General features: G+C 44.4%; 1 protein-coding gene across 20 annotated transcripts in view; it reads left to right on the forward strand.

Annotated features, from left to right (window-relative positions):
• The window catches only part of Kiaa1217 (KIAA1217 ortholog), an 805,390-nt gene that overhangs the window by 749,186 nt on the left and 32,518 nt on the right, over positions 1–23,686 (forward strand). For 14 of the 20 annotated variants that reach the window (XM_076939581.1, XM_076939576.1, XM_076939590.1 and 11 more), the window contains 3 exons: positions 11,930–12,034; positions 12,589–12,638; positions 18,557–18,723. In XM_076939581.1, the coding sequence (XP_076795696.1) occupies positions 11,930–12,034; positions 12,589–12,638; positions 18,557–18,723 (322 nt within the window). The remainder of the gene's footprint in view (positions 1–11,929; positions 12,035–12,588; positions 12,639–18,556; positions 18,724–23,686) is intronic. The other 6 variants (XM_076939578.1, XM_076939577.1, XM_076939591.1 and 3 more) reach the window with 1 other exon arrangement.

Genomic DNA, 23,686 nt, shown 5'->3' on the forward strand with positions numbered 1-23,686 from the left:
TTACGATTACCCTGGACCTGCAGTCTAGGCAGAGGTCTTGATGGCACAGGCCCCTCCGCAGGTGTGGTTGGCTTACCTGGATTACCTTCTGTTGTGATGCTTGCTGGTGCCTAACTAGGCCCCTGTCTGAATTGCTTTCCCACAGAGCTGTAATTGTGGATCAATGGGTGTTTATTGAGGTCCTCTCTCACGCAGTTGGCTGAACTGGTTGCTTTGCCTTGACAGAGAGGAGCTTAGATGTGGTTCTCTCAAACACAAGAACCATAAACTTTGAAGACAATCATAAAACATTCAGAGCTTAATATATACCTCTAAGCTGGGCTCTGGTTACGTGAGTCAAGCCTCTGGCTCCCAGTGCTCTACTCTCACCCATCTAACAAGAACACCTACGGTGGCATTTTGGTCTGGTTTTGGCTTTGGGGATGCTTGGAAGATGTTTTCCTGTCTTCTTGAGAGTGTCAGAGTCTCCTAGCAAAGCAGGGAGTGGGGAAGATGTGCCAAGTGCAGCGCCTCTCAAGTCTTGAGCTGCCTGGGGGAAGGTCTCTTCCTGGTGGAGTCCAGCTGGGAAGTTAGGACACATTTTTTTTTTTTTTTCTTGAAAACAATGTGGAGCAAAAGGACTAATAATACACTTTAGGGTGAAGAGGCTTCTGTGGGCCAGCTGGAAATCCAACCACCACTTATTCCAAGTCCGAAACAATGAAAGTACAAGTAAACTTTTCAATTACAGCCCTACCATAATTGAGGGGGAATGCTTGTACATAATTAATTCCAAAGCACTGATACAGACTGTAATTGCTAAGAATACAGAAACGGGAGCACTTTCCTAAGTCAGGCCCATCTGGGAGCTCTGTGATAAGCCACTGATGCCCTGGAATTTATGGTCTGCATATAAGGAAAGACAAAGAAAGCCAACTGGTCTTTATCCAAAACTGGCTATATTTCTACCATTACAGTACCTATAAAATGACATCATGATAGGGTGTTTTGCCAGTCTTGAGAAATCAAGTAGGTGTCGGTACATTGAATTATTACTGCATTTCCCAGGAATATAACCTCATGGGTAAAGAATATTTGGTAGGCATGCCATATACTGCTCAACTCATGCAACAGATGTCTAATAAATATGTTTAGCCATCTATCAGATATATGAAGATAGCTCTCCCTAGACTTACCCCAAAGACACCCTGTTCAAAATACCAGGGAATGACTGATATAAAGTCTGAGCTACTTTAAACCAACTTCTCCAGAGAAAGAGATGCCACCTGTCACTAATTAGGTTCAATTAAAACATGACTGCCTCTTCCGAATATTCCAGAGGTGCTGTCAATCAGAAGCCTTAAGTCTGGCTCAAGGAAAATTTAAGCAATTTAACATTCATATAAATTTTTTTTGGTCCCCAAGCAAAACCTCTCCAAAGAGAAGAATCAAGGCTTAGGGACAGATCCAGCTATCAGGAAGCTGTAGAAATCTGTGTGACTGCCCAGGGCCTGTAAACAAGACTCTTGTAAGTAACTCAGGCTCTCGTGATGCCCACACCATGTCTTAGCTTGTGTTAGGATTCATTGTCTTTCCAACGGAGAGTCAAGTAGATAACATTTATCCTTACTTAAACTGTAGGCTTTATTTTTTTTATGAATGTGTGATTCAAAACTACAGTTAACTCCAAGAATCAATTCCTGCTTTCCAAAAGTGGTAGGTCTTAAAATATATATATATATATATATATATATATATATATATATATATATATATATATATGTATTGCTTACTGCACTGCTGTGAACCAAGTCATGTCCTCCTTGTCTACCCTCAGAGCCAAAAGGGGTTTGGAGGCCACTTGTCCTGAAACCTGACTTTACAGAAAATTAAAAGGAGACACAATCCAGAGTGTGATAACTAGAGCTATTTGAGTAAACTGAGGTCTCAACACCACGCCACCTCTATTCTGTTTGTAATAAGTGTAATACGTCCCTACCTCCTCTGTCACCCACAAGCCACTAGAAAGGTGACAGACAATAAGAACATTAGAACAGGCTCACATAAGAAATGTCTTCCTTCTTTTTCTTCTTTTTCTTTCCACTTTTTTTGGATTGGTTTGGCTTCATATGGTACCGTGTGGGGTTTTTTGAGACCCTGGATGTCCTGCAACTTACTCTGTAGACCAGGCTGACTAAGATCTAAAATATTTGCCTAGCCGGGCGGTGGTGGCGCACGCCTTTAATCCCAGCACTTGGGAGGCAGAGGCAGGTGGATTTCTGAGTTCGAGGCCAGCCTGGTCTACAGAGTGAGTTCCAGGACAGCCAGGGCTACACAGAGAAACTCTGTCTCGGAAAAAAAAACAAAAAAAAAAAACAAATAAAATATTTGCCTACCTCTTCTTCCTGAGTGCTGTGATTAAAGCCATGTGCCACCACTACCACAACCCAATCCTGAGTCATTTTATTTCTTTGGAGTCCATGCTAGGATTTTACAGCTAAAGTAGGTAGGAGCCAGGCACAGGAGGCACATCTATAATTTCCGGAAGCTCAGAAGGCTGAGGCAGAAAGATCTGGAGTTGAGAACAATGCAGACAATGACATGAAATCCTGTCAAGGAAAAGGCTGGCATGGTGGATCTTATTTTCACAAGCACCTGAGGGCCTTTCTCCTTAGTGTCTGTCATTTGAAGATAAATAATGTTCTGTAACAGAAGTGAACAACTATTTCTACCAGTTTGTACCTGTACTTGAAAAAAAAAAAATGAAATGCCATTCCAGAGCATGAATATTGACAAGAACCCTCAGGGAAGAGAAAGAAACTTCAAAATTGATGATTTTGTGTTGGCTCGCTCTGGGGTGTGGTAGCTAGAGTCACCTGCCTGGCAGAGCCAACAGGATATGAAACACTTCACCCTGGGCTATGTGTCACCATAGCCAGAAAGCCATGCTCCCTGTACTCTGCAGGCAAATTAGCCATGTTTCCTGTAGAAACCTTCCCTTGCTGTTGTTCAGTGTCTGCTGTAATATCAAAAGATCATCTCATCATGGGTTCTATACACTATTAATGAAATAGGTACAAAACTCACTTTGTGACTCAGCAAGTTCTATAATCAAGAAAAGTCTCTTGGATATAAAAGCAGAACGTTATTTAGTTATGCTGCCGTCCATATCCAGAAAACAGTTGTCTCTTGTCACTTGACGTGGAGCTATTTTCAGGTCCCAACTAGTACAGTCTGCACACAGAAAGTGAATTGTGAAGTAGATTAACTACTGGGAGTGCTTCCCGGCTGCATTTACTGTGCTGGGAAGAGCCTCATCCGGCTTTAGTGCACCTTGGGAGCCCTGGCCTGGGTGTGTCTGAGCTTTGACCCACTTGCCTGACTTGGCACACCCTCCTTTTTTTTCCCCCCTTTCAGGATCACTGAACCAGAGTAGGAAGAATTATGAGGGTCAAATAATATGTTTCCCCTAACTGCAATTTTAGGATCCCGACTCCCACTGGATTTCAGACATGATCTTTCCAGGTAGTGTACCAGGAGACCAAGAGCATTGTTGGTAACAATGGAAGAGCCTTTTGACCCTGTGACCTCTAAGTGTTGAGACTTGAGATCTGTGTGCCTTTGCCATCACTGGAACAAAGTACCTAAGACATATAGCTTATACTAAGGGAAAGGGCCCATCGATCATGGGTTCAGAGATTTTAGTCCACATTTTTTCACTTAACCCTGTCACCTCGAACCTGAGCTGTACTTTTATCAAGGTAGGGTGTGTGTCAGAAGAGGTCTCTGAAGTTCATGGCAGCCAGGAAGCAAATCAAGGCAAAATGAGCCAAGGTCACATATTCCCATCAAGGGTATAGTCACCTACTTCCACTCCCCCAGTCTTAGCACAGGCTAAGAATAAATCCTTTGCACCAGCCTTTGGGAGGCATTGAAGATCTAGACACTTGTAGACCTTTGGCATCCCCTGCCATAAACTCCACTGCACATGTGTTGGCCCCTGGATCTGAACTTGACAGGGACTTGTCTGCTTTGAAGACTGCATTAGTGGTTGCACCTGCCTGGTGTTTTCTGCCACTGAACAGCCACCTGGATGGCTCCTCTCTATCTCAGGACTTCACCCAGATGCCATCAGCTGAGAGAGGCTGTGCTTGACTATCATGTGGTTTTCTAAGCTGGCTCCCCACTCCGAGTCCATCTACTTCAGGCTATTCTCAGCGGAGCAGCCATGAGCTCCTATTAAATGGCAAGTCCCCGAATGTCCTCACATTCACATTCAGAGCCAAAGCCCCTAAAAATGGCCTACGTCTGGGGCGCTCACATTTGTTAGCTAGACAAGGATGGGTCTGATTTATCCCTGCTGGCTTTACATAGTAACCAGTGGCTCCCTTTTGCTGGTTTGCAAGTAATTGATAGGATTCACCCTCCCTGTGGAACCTGAAAAAGGGCACGCCCTGCTGCTGTCTGGCCCTGGTTCCTGTTGTTCTCCCCTCCTTTACTCCACTGTAGGTCCAGTAGCTCCTCAACTCCTTAGCCTTGCCAGGCATCTAGGCCTGTGTGTGTGTGTGTGTGTGTCAGTATGGAGGTTGGAGGGGATGTAAACTCATCATTTCTGTGCCGTTGGTGCCTAAAACATAAATGTTGGTTGAGTTTGTAGAGGAGAGATGTTATACCTATATAAGTTGGAACACAAGTCTAGATCAATTCCTGGTCTGTGTTTTTGCTGACGTTACATAGTTGGTTTGTTATGGCTGTGCTTCCTCTAGCGCCCACATTAGAGCTGTCACTCTCTGTGCCCCGCCCATTCGCCTACATTAGAGCTGTCAATCTCTGTGCCCCGCCCATTCGCCTACATTAGAGCTGTCAATCTCTGTGCCCCGCCCATTCGCCTACATTAGAGCTGTCAATCTCTGTGCCCCGCCCATTCGCCCGCATTAGAGCTGTCAGTCTGTGCCCCGCCCACTCCCTCCAGCCATGATGTTTCGTTCACACGCCAGCTCTCAGAAAGAGTTTCATCTCTAGCTGACTTCTTTCTCTTCATCTGGGAGCTCTTTGTGGAGAGTCAAGGACAGAAGCACTCCACACAATCTTAGTTTGGGTATAACTCCCTGTGTCCCCCTTCAGGCTATCTGAAGCCTGGGATCAAGAGAAGAACATTCGTGTGTCATGAGTCCTCATTTCCTGTCATGGGGCCTAAACCCAAAGTCATTGCCAGGGTGACCTTGGAGTTGATAATCGGCCCTCTCCCATGGCCGTGAGGAAAACGAACAACATGGGTTTCTAGTCTGTGAAGAACTAAGAACTAGAGGGGACACCACCAACTCTGGCATTTCTCCCCCACATCAAACTGTAGACTTGTATTCTCTTGGCACCTCAGTGCATGTATAAACAGCCTTTTACCCTCATCCACAAATGAGGCTCCAGGCTTACTTTCAAACTAGACTTCTCCACATATGTGTGTATTTTTGTGCATCATAAATTCAGTACAGGGTGCAGGTGCAGTTTGGTGGTTCAGCACCCGGACACAGTATAAAGGCCCTGGGTTCAATCATAAGCATTGTGACATCGACAACAATGGTAATATTGTCACATACAGTGCATTTTAGATAAACACTGTTGTTTAGCCCCTGTCTTTTATCTGGCTTGGGAAAACATGGCTGCCTAGTGAGACATACGTCACCCATCTCCTTGAAACCAATAGAGAATGATATTGTAAGATTTAGAAGTGCCAAGGGGTCCATGTCTTGTCATTTGTTGCTCTCCTAAAACAATCAGAAAGTTAAAGTCAGCCTAACATGGGATCTGGAAGGCTGGGAAAGAGCCTAGAAGCAAGAGAATCTTGACAGGATTGGGGGCGCAGGTTGTAGTAGTATCCACTCTAGGTTCTATTATAATTTGAATCTGAAACATTCCCTAAAGACACCTGTTAAAAACTTGGTCTTGTACTGTTGCTGGAGGTGATAGCTCCTTAAGGAGTTGGAAACAGGGGGAAAGAAGTTAAATGATAGGAGGCATACACTTCAAGGGAATATCATGATTCTTGTCCCTTTCCTTCCTTTCCACCTAGCCAACCCCACCTTGATGACCATCATTGCCACTGAAAAGGTCTCCTCCACCACAAATGCCCCACCATGACATATGAGACATATTGTAACACCCCAGCCCATAGCCTTGGGACCAATGTCTTTGATCTAAACTTCAGAAAACATTAGGAACAAGAAAATCCTCAGGGACTGTCTAGACAGTACTGATGGCTGACAGCAAGAAGGAAAGGCTATATAAAGAGAAGTCTGTATGACTAAGGCACCCAACGAGAATAAAAGACCGATGTGCTTAAAGACAATTTGGGAGTTTTGGGTCTAGACAGTAAAGCCATTCCAGGTTGGAAGCTGAAGTCACAGCACAACAGGAAAAGTGTTTAAGAATCTGAAATGTCAGGCTTCTACAAAGCTTGTTGGTATGGATCTTAAAGCTACAAAAGATGGCAGATTGGAATAAGATTATATATAGTTTTAATATGAAATAATGACACAACCCCAGACTCATAGGAACACTTGGTCCCTAGCTGGTGGCACTGTTGCAGAAAGCTATGAACCTTTAGGAGATGAGACCCGGCTGCAAGAAATGGGTTGCTAAGGGGCAGGCCGAATGAAATGTTGTGTCACTGCCCTGCTTGTGGGCCACCTGTCTGTCCGACTCTGTCTGTCGAGAGGTATGAAGTCTGCAGAGACATGCTCCCACCACTGTGAATTCTGGAGGTCTTTCTCACACTATGGACTGTACTTTCTCAAACTGTGAAACACAGTAAATCGTTTCTCTTTTAAATTGCCCCCTCAAACTTGGTTGCCCCTCCCTTGGTGCTTCTCAGATCCTTTCAAATAATTCTAAATTCAGAAGCAGGGAACATGTTGAGATGGCTGAAGCCACAGTAGGACAAAGCATACCTAGCCTTCCTGCTCATCCCAGAAGCAGAGGGCAGGTGGATAATAGACTCTAATGGCTATCTCCATCCATAGCCCCTCAATGAGCCCAGGTGCCTCAATGAGAAGCAGAGGTGATTCAGAGATTCAGGAGTGGTGAGCTTCTTAGATAAGGTTGCTTAGCATGTCCCAGTAGGGTAACTTCAAGCAGAAATGGAGAGTGAGTAGATTAGTTACCTGCCAGGCTTCAAGCACAGCAAGAGAACCTGATGTTCTGTTGAATCCATCCCTTAAGAGCATCTTTAATTAACTAGGGTGTGTTTCCTCTCATACCGTAGAAACAGGGTGTGAACATGCAAGGGCTTGAAACCTGTTTGCTATCCAATTGTGAAAAATGACTTCGGTTCTTGTAAGAATAAGGGTTTAATTCTGCCAGTGTTCTACCTGCAGGGACACTGGTCTTGTGGAATGCCCTGTCAGAAACAATGACCCTCCTCATGTTGGTAGTCCCCACAGCCTATGCTCACTCACTATTCTCACTTTCTTGGGGGGAGGGGAGAGCTAATAATATGTGTTATTCAGATTTCCATCACTGTAACTAAATGCCTGAGTTAAATACCTTAAAGATCATGATTTATTTTGGATCGTGACTTCAGCCTGCAGTTGGTTGGGTTGGTTATTACAGTGTTGTGGTGAGGCAGATCAGCATGACTTGGGGTGCTTTGGTGAACTGAAGCCAGGGTCTCAGCATCTCCTTCAAAAGTACTCCCCACTGATGGCTTTCTTTTGCTGGGCCCCAGCAGTTCCAAGCAATGGCAGTGGCTGGAAACTAAGCTTTTATCAAATAAGCATAGACCCCGGTGATATCGAGAAGGAAGAACAACAAATCTAAATCTAATCTAAAATATTAGACCCAGAAGTGAATTTAGGGATCACTTAGTACTCTTGGAATAGTGGTCTCAGTCCCTATAGTTGTTACTGTCCTATGAAGGTATTTTTAAAGATAGGGAACTGCCTAAGGAAGGCAGGGTTTCTGCTGCACATTAGCTTGCTTGACTGGTTCCAGCAAGCTCCTCTGTATCCTTCTTGTATCTTAAAAAAGTATTCTTTGGGGGCTGGGGAGATGGCTCAGTTCATCTGTCACAGGAGCATGCAGACCTGACTTGAGAAGCCAGCACACACATAAGAACAGGCCAAGTGCCTCTGTAATCCTATCACTGGGGATGCAGTGACAGGTGGGTCCTTGAAACTGATTGGCTACCCAGCCTAACTGAATTAATGAGCTCCTAGGTCATTGAGAAACTCAGAAAATAAGGTGGAGAGGGACTCTAAAAGATACTCAGCATCAGCCTCGGGCTTGCACACGCATGCACACACATGTGCACATGCACAGGCTCATCATGCATGCTTGCACATAGCCTTTGGGATTCACTTTTGTCTTCACTCGGTCTGGTGTTAGCTTGGTTCCTAATTGATAGAAGTTTGCTTAACTATATACCAAGATAAGAAACGTATCCAGGCTAAAAGAGGCTTCCTTCCGGACGAAGACATGTCTGTAATCAAAAGAGGTTAAAGGTGAAACTTGAGTCAAAAATAACATAAATGAACTCGCTGGCTAAAAGTATTTCACAAACATAAAAGGTTTTCTTCCCTCTGTTCCAAAGGCAGAGAGGGCAGCCCTCTGACTGTATGGGCGTTTGCTTCCCCTGCACACACAGACCAGGGCAGGGAGGGATGACGTCAGTCAGGAGCTGATCAGTGATAGGAACTGCCCTTGCCCTGAATTTTCCTTGAATTTTTTATTCATGTTATATTTGGGCCTCAAACAGATTGGTGCAGCCAAGCTGATTTGCGGCATTAAATGACTAGTTAACTGTCTCTACGCATCACATAAATACAGTTTATGGAATGATATAAAATGGTTTATGAAATCATTTTTGAACCATCTTTTTGACAGTAATTACACCAACCCATAATACCTTAAACCAAGTGAAATTGGCAAGAATTAGCCTAAGCGTCCTTAACATTCTGATGGTTATCATGCAGAATTGCCACTGTAGTAAAATGACAGGGTCTTGTTTAATTTCTCTTCTTCCACTACATTTGTCTTATTTTTTTCCCCCCTTTTAACATTAAGCACACATCATAACATTTCATCACAGGAGAAGGCTGCATAAGTTTCCAGTTGCTGTAATTTAGTTAAACCATAAAATTGTTTCCAGATTACCAACCATGAAATGGAAAGACAATCTTATTTATGAATTTATAAATCAGATAATCTCCCTCAAATGAATCCTGAAACCAGAAACACTTTGGTGATTAAGTAGGAAGGAAGAAGTTTTCTCATTACCATGTGTCAAAAGAATCATATTTTCACAGAGTGGTTTTGGCTGAGACATTGGTGCGCACATTTGTGGTCGCTGTACTGTCTGTCTGTCACTGCCTGCACCACATTGACTTTACATGGGAGTACGAGAGAATTGTGACCCTTCTACTGTCAGGTTCAAGTATCTATAAGATGCAGGAAGGATGCCAAAGAGCTACCAGCAGTGTCTGACTTGGCATCTCCTCCCTAGTATCTCTGTTGATGACATAGCCTGGAAGAGACCACCCAGGGAGTATTCAAGCCTTAATTCCTGGTTACTATGTATAGAACCAAGCATGTAGATACTTATGCTTTTGTTCTAAGCATCTAAATTCTCATGCCAAACACTTCTACATGTGTGTTGCTATCAGCCCTGAAGAGACAGACGGTAGAATGCAATTGAAGAATTGTATTTCTCCATCTGCACCCAAAACCATTATCAAAGGGAAGCTTAGTGGAGATGTCCAACTCCCAGTGAGCCAAAGAAAATACAAGGAAGCCCTGTGGGCCATCGTGGGTCACACCCAGCCCCTGCTATGATGTTCTGTAATTCTGTCCTTGGTAATGATACAGTTAAAGACAAGGTCCTGCATCCAAGGTGTTTGGTTTGGTTTTTAATGCACTGCCACCCACTCTTTTTGTTGTTGTTTTGTTGTTGTTTTGCTTTTCGTTTTTCGAGACAGGGTTTCTCTGTATCTCTGGCTGTCCTAGAACTCACTCGGTAGACCAGGCTGGCCTAGAACTCAGAAATCCACCTGCCTCTGCCTCCCAAGTGCTGGGATTAAAGGTGTGCGCCACCACTGCCGGGCACTGCCATCCACTCTTGTAAGACAAGGTAGTGAATGATTTTTGACCAACCACAGACTGACTAGAACATTGATTTAGCCTTGATCTGCATTACATTCGTAGCCAGTGTCACAGGGCCAGTGGATCCATATTGCATCCATAGCCAGTGATCTAGTAGAGAGATTTCTTCTTCCCCTCTCCCTCTTAGCAAAGTCTTGGTTATTCCTTGTAGCTGTGCACCTGCCTGTACCTTGCATTTCTCTTCATCTTTTGTGCAGTGAGTGATGGGGCTTAACCAGCTTTCACTTAGTACTGGCATTTCCCCCTTTCCCCCCCCAAGAAAGTCATTTTCCAAGTGTTTGTGTGCACGAGAGTCTCCTATGTGGCAGACACTGTGACCAACCACTGCTCTTGTCACCTTCTGAGACGCTACTGTGACTTACCAATAAACATGGGATTTCTGGCAGGTTTTTACTAACCTGATTTCCTTATTTGAAGTGTTTACATCCGTTTTCCTTGACCTGTTGACTCTTTTATGGTAAAGAGAAGGCCAGGTACTCGGTGATGCCTGATTAGCATCCACTGCTGTGTCTGGACGTATCCGCCATCAGTCTGTAGAGATGTGAGTCCATACTTGGCATTTGAGATTATTTCTACCCCAGTAGAATAGAGATCATACTGTTCGGACATATCTAGCTTGGTGGGGGTGCTTGCTTTTGCAACTATTATCTACCATTATGACATATTATACAAGAAACTTCACGTTGTAACTTCACTATCAGTGTAAACTGAAGAAAGCACATGGACTTGTCAAGTCAGAAGCTGGCAGTTGCAAAGTTTAAATTGGTAATTAACTAGGCATTAAAGATTTTAGACCAAAGGCAACACTCAAGACCTCAAAACTCAAGGACACTCTTGATTGCCACAAAGTTCAGGATACAGCTTTCCTGTCTCTCCATGAGCCCAAACTCACCAGTTGCTTTTCCGTAGTGAAAGGATGGATTACTATTCTAGCTCCATAAAGTACCAGACTAAGCAGTTGGCTTGCACTAAAGAGCCACATTGTATGAGTGTGCTGTTTGTAGAATTCTTTTTCTATACCTATTGATCACTATCACATTCCCACGATGCACCCATCATCTAAGAAATGTGAACCTGTTTCAAAAACCCGACTGTAGCATCAGATAGCCTTGAAGAGAAAGGTACAGCACCTGGCCATAAGCAGTAACTAAGGGGATTTTTACTAGTGTGCTCATGATTGAGTTATTATTTTTCTTCCTTGATCCTGTAAAATCCTCCAGCTAAGGCTTCTACACCATTAGACTAAGCATCATCTACTCCCCAACTAAAATTGATTTTGATTGTATCCTCTGAGGTGTTAACACGAGGCACTTGTTTGTCTGCCCTTGGGCTATGAAACAAGTCTAACTACATGTACAACAGATATATCCACCATTCACCCCCAAGCCAGCCTGCAGCTCCCCAGCTGCAAAGAACAGCTTAGATCATGTAGGAAGGCAAGGCCTGGCCCAGAGCACCACCAGTCCCACTGAGGTCTGCTCTCATGCAAAGCAAACAACAAAACAGAGTAAGGAGGTTGAAAAACACGTGATGCATGAACATCTGAGGGTGATGCCGTTCTCTGTTCTCCGGGAGGCCTCCGATGGACTGTGCATTGTCTTTCTTGTGAGGTTACTGTCTCCTCTCTCAACTTCTCAGTGAATCTTGGCCTCCCCTGAGGATCTGCGGTCTCCAGGTTTGAGTGGACTTTGGCCGCCTACTGGGTGGTGCCTTTTATAACCCTCAGGTAGATCGTTCACCCAGAAGAACCAGTCTGAAAGTCAACAGAGCTTTAACAAACAATTCTCTTGTTTTGCAGAGAGAGGATGCAAGCCATGGAGAAGCAGATTGCCAGTCTAACTGGCCTTGTTCAGTCTGCGCTTTTTAAAGGGCCCATTACAAGTAGTAGCAAAGAGGCATCTAGGTAAAAAAAAAAAAAAAAAAAAAAAAAAAAAAAGCAAGCCATGCAGTGAAAACATAATTCAAGCCGCTTCTCTTTAATCATTATGGCCATTCATTCAGTGAAATTTTGTTTCTTCATGATCATTTTAGGGCTGACATGTTTACATCTTTATAAGTTATGGTGTGGGGGTTGGGTATTTATTTATTTATTTATTTATTTATTTATTTATTTATTTATTTCCTTCCTGGTAATTCTTGGACAAAGGTAACACTTTGGCCCAGGAAGGGTCGGAGGGCTTCCCAGTGCATGTGGCTTCATGGACTATTCGCTGAGCAGTGCCCGTTACCCCATCCACGCCATTATCTGAAAATCACTGTGTGTCCAGCTGCATCCTACCTGTGTCAGCACACACCTGGAAAGCCTTCTCCATCTCAGGCAGTCATGGAGCTGATGTCAATCACCTTCACTGCTTACTTCATCACTGCTAACTCTTTAAGAATAGAAAGGTCAAGGAAAGATGGTGGTGCTTTAAGGACTGTAGAGTTGACTCTCTGTTTTTGTTTTCTTTTATTCAGTGAGAAAGTGATGAAAGCCGCAGGCAACAGGAACCAAGCAGATGGTGTCGGTGAGTGTGTTTTCGGGAGCTCGGGACGCCATGAGTTTCAGTCAGCTCTGGCCATGAGTTTCACAAGTATCCAGTGTTTCTCTAAGTCAACTGGTATGATTTCAGGGAAATTACCTTTATTGGCCATTCATCCACTCTGTTCACATGACCTTACTTCCATTCCTGGGACTGGTGTACAGAGTGAATATGGCACATGTAAAACGTGGTGCTCACTGCTTAGAACTTAGAATCCACAGTACAGTTGAAAATGTATGTGTGTTGAATATCAAGAATTAGGGGATACGACAGGGCTTGCATCTCCCTGGAAAGGTGACTGGGGGTTACCCAGGGTACCTAGAACTTAGCAAAAGGTAAGGATCCTTCTAGGTAGTGGTAACTCAGATGTCCCTTAAGTGTACCATGAAGCCATTGAGAGATTCCACTCTGGGGAAGGATGTTAGCCTGGGTGTATGGAAATGAACAAGAGTGAATGGGAATAAGTAACCACTCAGAAAAGTCCAGATGGGAAAAGAGAATGAATGTGAGTTAGGGTTTTACTTTTAAATGCTAGCATTCTCCTGAAGGAAGACTGACTCTTGTCACTAGCAGACCTTCCTGGTGTCATCACATCTCAATGTGGTGACAGCCGGATCCTGTGGCCCCCAAGCAGGCCTCTCTGTCTTCTATACTGTCTTCCTGTCTGCTGGGTTAGAAACAGATTAAGGCAGGAGTGTGCTCACATGCTGAGGCTCTACAGAAGCAAACAGCCAGTTGTATGAAACCCCTAATTTGGAGGAAGCCACATCTCGTTTCGTGCAGCACAGGAATGTGGATAGGATTAGGAACGTAGGTTTAACCCCACCACCACCACCACCAACCACCTCTGGCTCCGCTCAGGCTGAGCAAAGCTTAGCACTCAGTTTTATGGGATGTTTCTCCAGCATGTGACTTAGAAATCAATCCATGTCCTGGGCTGAACTCTGGCAGTTATTTCATAGAAATCACTAAACTTGGCTTCAGAGCAATTGCCAGTCTGCTTTGGTGATATAAATTCACCCATTTCCTTATTTATTATGAACTTAAGAGGATAAGGTGAAACGACTAAACACTAAAGCCTTCAGTGCCTCTCTGGAAATGATGAGTGTCCGGTACGTCATACTGATCAATGTGCACATGCGGGTTTGTAAGCTTTGACACCTCTTAGATGTCTGTAGAGTAAGTAGTATTTAAATAAGGAAATGTTTCAGGAGTGCTTCCTGTGTGCCTGCCACCAATCATGTGCTAACCCATTACTGTCATGTCATTTTTATTTCCTTGTTGCAGATAAGGAAACAGAGCACACAGCCATACACATGTGACATACAGTTCATATCCCTACTCTTCTATCTCATTTTTTTTTTTTTTTTTTTTTTTTTTTTTTTTTTTTTTTTTTTTTTTTTTTTTTTGGTGCTGTGATATCCCAGTCCCTTGAAAGATAACACCAGATGTTTGATTTCTTCAGTTTGGAATTGTCATAAATGCCATTAATGAGCAAGGCAGAAGAAGCAAGTGTAGTTTCTTTGGCTGTGTTTCTAAGTGTGTGATCACTAATTCTGGGGGACAGACGGTGGTAGTGGCCACATGTTTTCTGAAAAGCCTAGGAGATTGCCAAAAGCCATCAGCAATGTGAGTGATTTTCACTCTCATGTCTCAGCCCAGTTTGGTCTTTCTCCTTCTAATGAATGTATCAAGGCTAGACATTGCCCACAGGGGTTTGGTTGCCATAGCAGCCTGTACCATGCACAGAGTATATTAATCCTAGGAAGTAAACTATAAGAAAAGCAGTGTTATCCCTGTGTACTGACAAATAACAGACTTACATAGAAGCCAAGGAACTCATTTGGGCAAAGGTCAACTAACACAAATGAAACCCAGACTCTCTGGATTACATTAGAAATATGTAATGCACTTTAGACCTAAGGGAGCAGAAGGCATCTCCCACTTCTGAGGCATACTGTGTGTGTTACAACGTTTATTATCTCAGCTAACACACCTAGTCCTATGAGAAAGACGCTGCTACTTGTATCTTATAGGGAGAGAAATAGACTCCCAGTAAGTTAAGATGCTCAGAGTCCCCAAGCTAATGACATTTTTCCTAAACCTCACTCCAGTATTAGTTCTGTCACAACAAAGTACATTCCGGTCACATCGTATGCACACTTGTTAGGATTCCTACTGGGATCTGACTAAGGAAGGGCCAGTGAGAGCCCTCAGTGGGTAGAGGCACTTGGACAAGCCTGCCGATAACAATCCCCGGGACCCACATAAAGTTAGAAGGAGAGAACAGACTCCAGAGTGTGCTGTGACCTGAGACTGAATGCTGTGTCATACGCACTCCTCAAGCCACCAGCACATTCATCATCATCATCATCATCATGACATTTATGATGATGATTTTAAGATGTAACTAACCAAGATCAATTAACTGGAGTAGACTCAGTATACAAAAAGGAATAAGATTTCTGGGGGAAAACTGTATGTTGTCTCTTACTACTAGGCTTCACAAGAAACTGAATGTGACTACCCACCTGGGTATGTGGCATACCAACTCCAGATCTTGTGGCTCTAGTGTGAGTGGGAAACCATTTAGAGTCCCCAGCAACTAGATCTTCTCCATCCTGAGTCTGCATCTCAGGGCCTTTACTATAGATCCTTGCTAGTTGTTGGGTCACCCCCAGTGCTAAGACTGAAGACGGAGACAGAGAAGATGGCCCTTTATACCATTCTTCTCAGAGATCTAATTCAGCCAAGGAAAGTAAGGCTTACTCTTCATCAGACAGTGGGCTAAGCAGTCACAGGTGCTGACTTCCTTTGCCTGCCAGGTAGCACCAAAAACCATTTAAGCAAGTACAGAGAGAACACAGTTAAGTTACTTGCTTGCTTGAGGTCGTACATGGAAACATGGCTTATGAAAATGGCTTCCAGGTTCTGGCCTAAGTAATGAAGTGACCTTGGCTCACTTCGTTCAGTGAATATTGACCTTGGCTAAAATCAAATGGTGACAAAAAGCAGTGTGGGGAGGCGAGTGGAGATATGGAGTTGGGTCTGCTGGTAGGAAAGACTGGTGGTGATATGAGGCCATTGGTATGTGGCTCCAAAGATAAATGGGGGGGGGGGGAGGGGAGGCTGGGCAGGTGGCAGAAGAGGATGTGCTTGCCCTGAGAGCAGAAGAGCAGGCTTAGGACAGAAGGCCCTCAAAGGCGGACGGCAGAGAGGGAGGAAGGCAAAGGGTGAACATTTCAGTGTGACAGGAAAGGAGAGAAGTGACTGACAGACAACATGGACCAATGGTGTGCTGAATGAAGTCATGCTCCCCAGAGAGTCCCCATTGATTGATCCATCACTGGCCACTTTGTGAACAACCATTTCAGTGTATCGATAGGACTCAAGCCCACAGTGGAACCAGAGGTTATTGATAAAGATGTATTTTTAACCAACTTTACATTCCATTAAGAAATTGATTTTTGAAAATGTGTTTTTTGAAGCCCATTGTCAGCATTCAGCATTCAGTAACAAAAAGCATGTGGACGGGAGTCAGCCGCCTCTAAGAGTTGGCTCAGCAGGTAAAGGTGCTTGTTATACAAATCGGGCAACTCAAGTTGGATCCCAGCACCCACTGAAACTTGGAAGGAGGAAACTGACATGCATGCATGCACACACACACACACACACACACACACATATAGGCACACAAACATAAATAAATAAGACTGGTGATATAAGCTGATAACCCCAGAACATGCAAGGACCACAGGCATGTAGAAGCACTGGGCCTCCATTTGTGTGAGGAGCTGGCAGAGCAGGCTGACTAGCAGGGAGGGGAGTCCTTTTTTATACTAGAAAGAGATCTCTGTGGTTCCATTTACTATCCCACTGTTATATAGTGTAATATGGGGAATATCGTCATGCCTCTACACATGCAGCCATACCTACAAACAAGGCAGATGTTGGCTGAGTCTAAAGCGACAACTTGAAACTGATAGCTGTTCCCTGTCAGAACACCTGACCTTGGAAGACACTAAGTTGATTATGACATGCTGCCACAGTGAGAGATGTCACTGGGTATCCTCTTCCTTTACACCCCACCATGGAAAATAGTCTTCTCAACAGCTGCCCAGATGGCAGATGCTGACTTTTCTGAGGGTGACTTTGATATGTTCGTAAGGGAAAGAAAGGGACATGTACAAGTTTCTCAAGTCTTGACTGGTGACAGAGTTAATAACCACTAAGGCTCATAGGACTAGCCAGAGGTGCTGGCCTTCTGGGGTTCCTTGGAGGCAATGGAACAGCTGACTTCGGACAGTCACCCCAGTGTGAAGAACTCGGTGTGCCACTAGCTCTGCATCCCGGTTGCTGAGCCATAGCAGGAAGAGACAGGCCTCCACTAATAACCACTACAGAGTGTGTAAATCAATAACAAGGCTCTGTCCTGCAAGGCCAGCCTGGGTCATCAGCTCCCGGGAGAGAGAGAGAGAGAGAGAGAGAGAGAGAGAGAGAGAGAGAGAGAGAGAGAGAGAGAGAGACTGTCTTTGTGTGTGATTGTAGGTGTGTGAGTATATCTGTGTGTGTCAGTCTGTCTTCATGTATGTTTGTAGGTGTGTGTCAGTCTGCCTCTTGCTCATATGTGTCTATGTGTGTGTCTGTCTTCATGTGTGTTTGTAGGTGTGTGTGTGTATCTATATGTCTCTCGCTCATATGTATCTGTCTGTGTGTAATATGTGTTGGGGTGTGTGTGTGTGTGTGCAAGAGTGTGTTTGCTTGTGAATGATTCTGTGTTGTGGGTGTGTATTTGTAGGGTTGTGTATATCTGTCACTTATACACGGGTGTCTGTCTGTGTGTGTGAGAGAGAGACAGAGACAGGTTCAGCATTTACCCAGCATTCTATACGCTTGCATTCTCTTTAAAAGGCTAAACCATATAATCCACAGTCTTTAACCCTTCTGACTCTGCAAGTCATCCTCAGCTCAGGCCCCTCCTGAATGGGTTCATGAAATGTGTGATCCTTATGTAAGGTGACCTGAAGACAGAGGCTGTGGTATCTAGGGAACAACTGAGGAACTTTTCCTTTTTACAGAAGCCCCTTTGGTGCTACAAGTGGAGCCCAGTGCCTCAGAGTGCTGCTCCACCACTGAGAAACATCCCTAGCCTAGAAGTTTCTTCTCATTGCCTTTTTGTTTTCTTTCCTAAAGAATTCTTAAGTCAAGCCATGTTGTCTTACTAAGGGTCGTAATGTACAGAACTCTTACTCCTTTTGGTTTTAGAAAACGGTGAGGATTTAGCCAAGAATATGCCTTTTTTTATTGGTTTGCCATCTCTGTGTCCAGCCTGTTCTATGTCTGTCTGCCAGCAGGGACTGGTCACACAGCATGCCCTATGAAGGCCCAGAAATTAAATTCTCCCCTACTCTAGAAGGACAGATATATACTACACAGATTTTAAAAATCTAAAACTTTGCAGTAAGAATATTGGAATACCAGCAGCCAGAAATACTGTTAATACTTTGTTCTGTATATTTTTCAGCTTTTTAAAACCCACGTGTGTTGAGAAAGGGAGAGAGAGAGGAAGGGAGGAAGGTGGAGGAGTCTGCATTGGGGGGGGGGGTTGGAGGAGGAGGGAGGGGGGAAGCAGATGGCTACAGAGGAGCTGGGAGCAGCACAGACATTTAGCTCCTTGACATGGCACCATGCTGTGACTACCGCTCTGCCATCCCATGGCAGTGAAGCTTCTAGAACATGAAGGTTACAGATTTCGTTCCTTAACACTCTGTGGCCTCTTGTTTCTATGAGATTTTTCTTAATTAGTTTCCAGTCTTCTGTATGGAGATAGGCCTCATGCTCAGGTGCTGACGGCATTCTAAGGCTTCTGCTAGTTTTTGTGTGGTTTTTTTTTTTCCTCATAGGAACAGCTCATGCTTCTGCAGCGAAGAGTCTGGGCCCTGTGGAGTCCTCCCTGCCTCCCTGCCAACCCCTGCCTGCCGGAACCCCGCCCATGCACACGAGCCTGCTTGACATGAGGCGGAACGTGGCTGAACTCAGGCTCCAACTCCAGCAGATGAGGCAGCTCCAGGTACTGCTCACAGACATGTCCCCTGTCACAGTGGCTCTAGGTCTGATTTCTCTGCATCCCATCCCCCATCTCCACCCGTGCTTCAGCTTCCCTGGGCTCCTTTGCTGTACTTTCTGTAAGAGCTAATTGAAGGAGCCACACATGATCAGAATGGCACAGGTTCCTTGTTTATCTGGAAGTCTGGTCTAGAACCTTCTGCTATAACTAAAACCAGTGTATGACAACTTCCTTTAACGGTAAGTGCCAAGGCTGCCAGCTCTCAGCGTGGTGGAGGCCTATCTGTCCTTCTCAGGAAGAAGCTTTCCCTCCTCTTCCTCCTCTGCAAGCAACTGTGGTGTCTTTAGAACTTGAGTTTAACATAGAAGATGGATTCATGCAGGTGAAAGAAAGCTACTAGGGATAAGGTTTGCTGAGAAAAAAAATCTGCATTTTATTTGGGTAGTATGTTCCAGATTTCCCTTATCCGTTCATCAGTGAGGAACATATGAGCTATAAGGAATCAAAGGGAAGGCAAAAATAACCCTTTGTGTCCCAGATCTTAGTCAGCCAACATTGTCGGTCTGACAGAATAGGCTATCCCATCTCCTGGCCGAGTCCTAAGGAGCTGGGAGGCACAGCATGAAGTCACATGTTTGCCCTGGGTGCCGCCTCACCTTCCCTGCCTTTGGCTGGGGCTTGGACATTGAGGACAGAGTCCTAGCTTGGCCTTCATGGGGACATCTCCCTACCCTCCTTTAAGAAGCTCATAATACAAATAATGTTAAAAGTTGAACACAGCCCAGAGCCCCCGGCAGGCACACTGAGATTCTCTGTGGCTAGTGGAAGCAATGCCCAAGAGGTGAGGTACACGCAGGAACGGACTTTGAATCGCCGTTTCTTCTGCATCCCAGTGGTGTGGACTCAACATGTGTCACCACCTAAACTGAAAATGTGCTTTCCCCTCACACTGGTGTCTAGAGGTGGGAAAGTGGAAGGGCAGCTAGATCCAGGCCTGGAGTCATACTCAGGTCTATTATCCCAGCCCTGGAAGGCTGAGGCAGGAGAATCATGATTTTGAGCCCAGCCTATTCTGCATAATGAGATACTGTCTTAAAAATCACCTGGGAGGGGAGCACTGGGGTGGAATTAAAGTGTAAAATAAAAGCAGCTGGTTTGGAAGACCTCCTCTGTGTCCCCAGCGTACATGGCGAAGGTTGACAAAAAACCCACACTGCTTAATGCTCAGAACCCACCATCCTCCCACTCTTTGTCTCTCTGTCCTGGACTTCTGGGACATTTGGTGCATATTTATTTAAATCACCTCTGAATCCTGACATCTGTGAAAGTTCGTCTTGGAAGGACTTCTTGTCTTACAAAATTTTATATATATGTATAAATTATATATATATATATATATATATATATATATATATATATATATATATATATATGGTACATAAGTGAGTATGCAGGCATGTGACCACGCATCAGCGCATGCAGAGGCCAGAAGGGGACCTTGGGTTTCTTCCTCTGTTGCTCTTCACTGTAACACTTTGAAACAGGGTCTCTTGACGAACCTGAAGCCTGCTGTTTCAGCTGGGCTAGCTGATTACTTAGCTCCTGGGAGCCACTGTCTCTGTCCTCCAATGCTGAGATGACAGGCCTTTGCAGCCACGCCCTTTTTATATGTAGGTGCAGAGATTCGAATTCGGGTCCTGGTGCTTGAACACATTCAAGTACTCTTACCCACTGAGCCATTTCTCTGCAAAGAAGGAAAAGGGGGCATGAGGACGGGAGAGAGAGAAAGAGGGAGGAGATGGAGGTGGGGAGAAATAGGGAAAGAAGGAGAGTGGGCTGATGGGAATGAGAAAGCATGAATTGATTTTGCAATGAAATGAAGTGTGTTGGTTGGTGGTTAGAATGACAAAGTAGAATGTCTTCCTTAGGTCAGACACCACCTGTCACCTCCCAGTCTCTGTCCTAGCTTGTCCCGCCCCTCCGCATACTATCTCTGCCTTTATCACCACCCGCTGGCTACTTAGAAATTGTGCTCCTCAGTGGACTTCACCCTCTCACCCCCAAATTGAATCTATCATTTCTATGGGAGGCCTTAAATGCTCTCCAAAGTGAACAGCTGTTGGTTAGGGGACATGGGTGACATTGCTTTAGCCTGAGCACAACAGTTGTGTCAGCAATTTCATAAGCATTTGAGACGTTGTTACTGTGGGTGTGATGTTGGCAGCTGCCACAGCGCCTTGGGTGGTACATGGCATTGTTTGCTTCTGGGATGGTTGGGAGAGATCACCTATTACCTGCTGCCCCTGTCAACCTTGAACCTACGACAGCACAGTGTAAAGCTGTCACTTTCTCAACAAGGAAGTTCTTGGCCAAGGTTTAGCAGTCCAGTCTAGCCCTACGGACTTCTTTATCTCTCTAGAACTGCTCCACTTCATCGGCTCTCTGTGGGATTCATAGCGATGAGCAGTGTGCTGCTGAGCTTAGAAATGTTAGTATTGGCGGGTGGTGGTGGCGCACGCCTTTAATCCTAGCACTTGGGAGGCAGAGGCAGGCGGATTTCTGAGTTCGAGGCCAGCCTGGTCTACAAAGTGAGTTCCAGGACAGCCAGGACTACACAGAGAAACCCTGTCTTGAAAAAAAAAAAAAAAAAAAAAAAAAAAAATAAAAACAAAAAAAAAACAAAAAAAAAAGAAAGAAAGAAAGAAAGAAAGAAAGAAAGAAAGAAAGAAAGAAAGAAATGTTAGTATTTCCACGGCAGACACAAAGGGGAGGTGAGCACTTTGTTTCTTAACCTGACTGCTGTGAGCCTCCCATCTCTACCCTGATCTTTATATTTTCTGTGTCCCAGGCTTCCCTCCTTCACAAATGTCTGTCTTTCCAGCCAGAGGAGTCTATTTAACACAAGAACAATTGAGAATAATTAAGCCGGGGCAGCAACAATTCTCCTTCAGCACCTGTATTATCCTACGCCTAATATGAAATGCAGCCCCAGAGTGATTCTGAGTCCACTGATAGAGCGATCATTAGAGAGACATACAGAACTCTCTCGAAGAGTCTCAAAAGAACAAGAATTGAATTAGAAATTCAAATGTTCTTTGAGCTGTGTTATAAAATAGTAAAACCGAATGAATCCCTTTGTGTTTGGCAGCCTGCTCCAGTAATTAGATAATTAAATCATTGGAAAGCCCTGACTGTAGCAGATCATTGTATGTGAACATTTTATTTCCAGAGTGATGGATTCCTCGAAGGACTAAAAATGTGAAGCAGATATGAGGGGTTCTTAGATAGGGGCACTGATGCCAAGGAGGCCATTGAGACAAGTCTCTACCATGTGAGTCTCTGTCCTGTTTCACATGAATTATCAGTAGACAAGACATGGCCATAGTTAGGGTTTTATTGCTATGGAGAGATACCATGACCACAGCAACTCTTAATAAGGAAAACACTTACTTGGGGATGGCTTATATCTCAGAGGTTTTAGTCTATTATCATCATGGTAGGAAGTGTGGTGACCTGCAGGCAGATATGGTACTGGAGAGGTAACTACATCTGCACCAGCAGGAAGCAGGAAGAAAAAGTGAGACTCTGGGCCTCCTGGCTTGAGCATCTGAGATCTCGAAGCCCAACCCAGTAACACACGTCCTCCAATAAGGCCACATCTACTCCAACACGGCCACATTTCCTAATAGTGTGTCTATGGGCCTGTGAACCCATGGGTCCATTTTCATTCAAACCAGCACAAACATGTTCCACCCACACTGTCCATTAGAGACACCTTGGGTCCTTCACAAAAGTACATATACTAAGTCACTCTGCCAGAGTCTGACTTCGTGGGTATAGACTGGTAGGTAAGCTAGTGATTCTAGACTATTCCAGGATAAGAAGTACTGCTTTCAGGTTATCATGAATGCTCAATCCAGTAAGCTGCCTTGTAGACATGCTGGGATCAGTCAGCTGTCACTAATGCCAAAGTGACTGGGAATGAGTACGCTACCACGTTGTAAGCCCAGAAGGAGATGATAACATAAACCACCCCAAACCATGTACCCCCCAATCACCCAATGGTCAGCTGTACCTTCTGCTCCATCAGATTTGCTGTAAGCCACAAGCCAATGGGATAGTTACACTGTTGAGTTCCCACTCCCAAGTAACCTGGCAACAAAGAACTTTTCAACTCAACAGATGTTTTCTTCATCCATTGAAAAGGATGGTATACGTCATCCATTACATTTCCTGAGATGGTTTACGAATAAAAATCCACTTTTCTAGTGGTGAATAGTTCCTTTCCTGCAGAATGTCCCAGTTCATAGATTTTTTTTTTTCTCTAAGAGAGTTCCAGACCCACAGACATGACTGTGTGTCTGTCCCTCTCTGAGTTGAGGAGAGAAATGTATTTCTGGAAGAAAACAAGTTCTGTAGAGACCACAGTTAGGACTTCACCCAAATTAAAAAAAAAAAAATTCTACTGTTCCAATTTATACATTTTCGCCCCTTGGTCCTTTATCTCTTTATTGGGCTTTCTGATAAGGAAAAAAAAAATCAGGTTATTCTGAACTTAGTGTTACATTTTTAAGATTTTAAAGAATCTGCTATTTTTCCCCTGGTGAGGGAGAATGGACATTGAAGGAGAGACGGCAGTACACAGAGCTCTAAGATCCGCCCTTATGTCATCCAACAGTTGCCTTAATGTATCTGTTGTGCTAGAGTCTTTTCATATGTCCAAAATTATAGTCAGAGGACTATATACCAGAGGAAAGCACACCGAAATCTGGTGTCTGCAGAACAGAACTGTTTTCTTCAACAAGGCAGAAATGGTAAATGGAGCAGACACAGAAGTTGACAGTTAAGTTACTGAATAATTCACCGAGCTGCAGTCAGATCTCAGACAAAGAACTACCTAGACCACCATCTCAGGCAACACCCAGACAACATGTGTCCATGACCAGGCATTGTTTGTTTTGTTCCC

Source organism: Arvicanthis niloticus, chromosome 8 (genome assembly GCF_011762505.2).
Source record: "Arvicanthis niloticus isolate mArvNil1 chromosome 8, mArvNil1.pat.X, whole genome shotgun sequence".
NCBI classification, from domain to species: Eukaryota; Metazoa; Chordata; class Mammalia; order Rodentia; family Muridae; genus Arvicanthis; species Arvicanthis niloticus.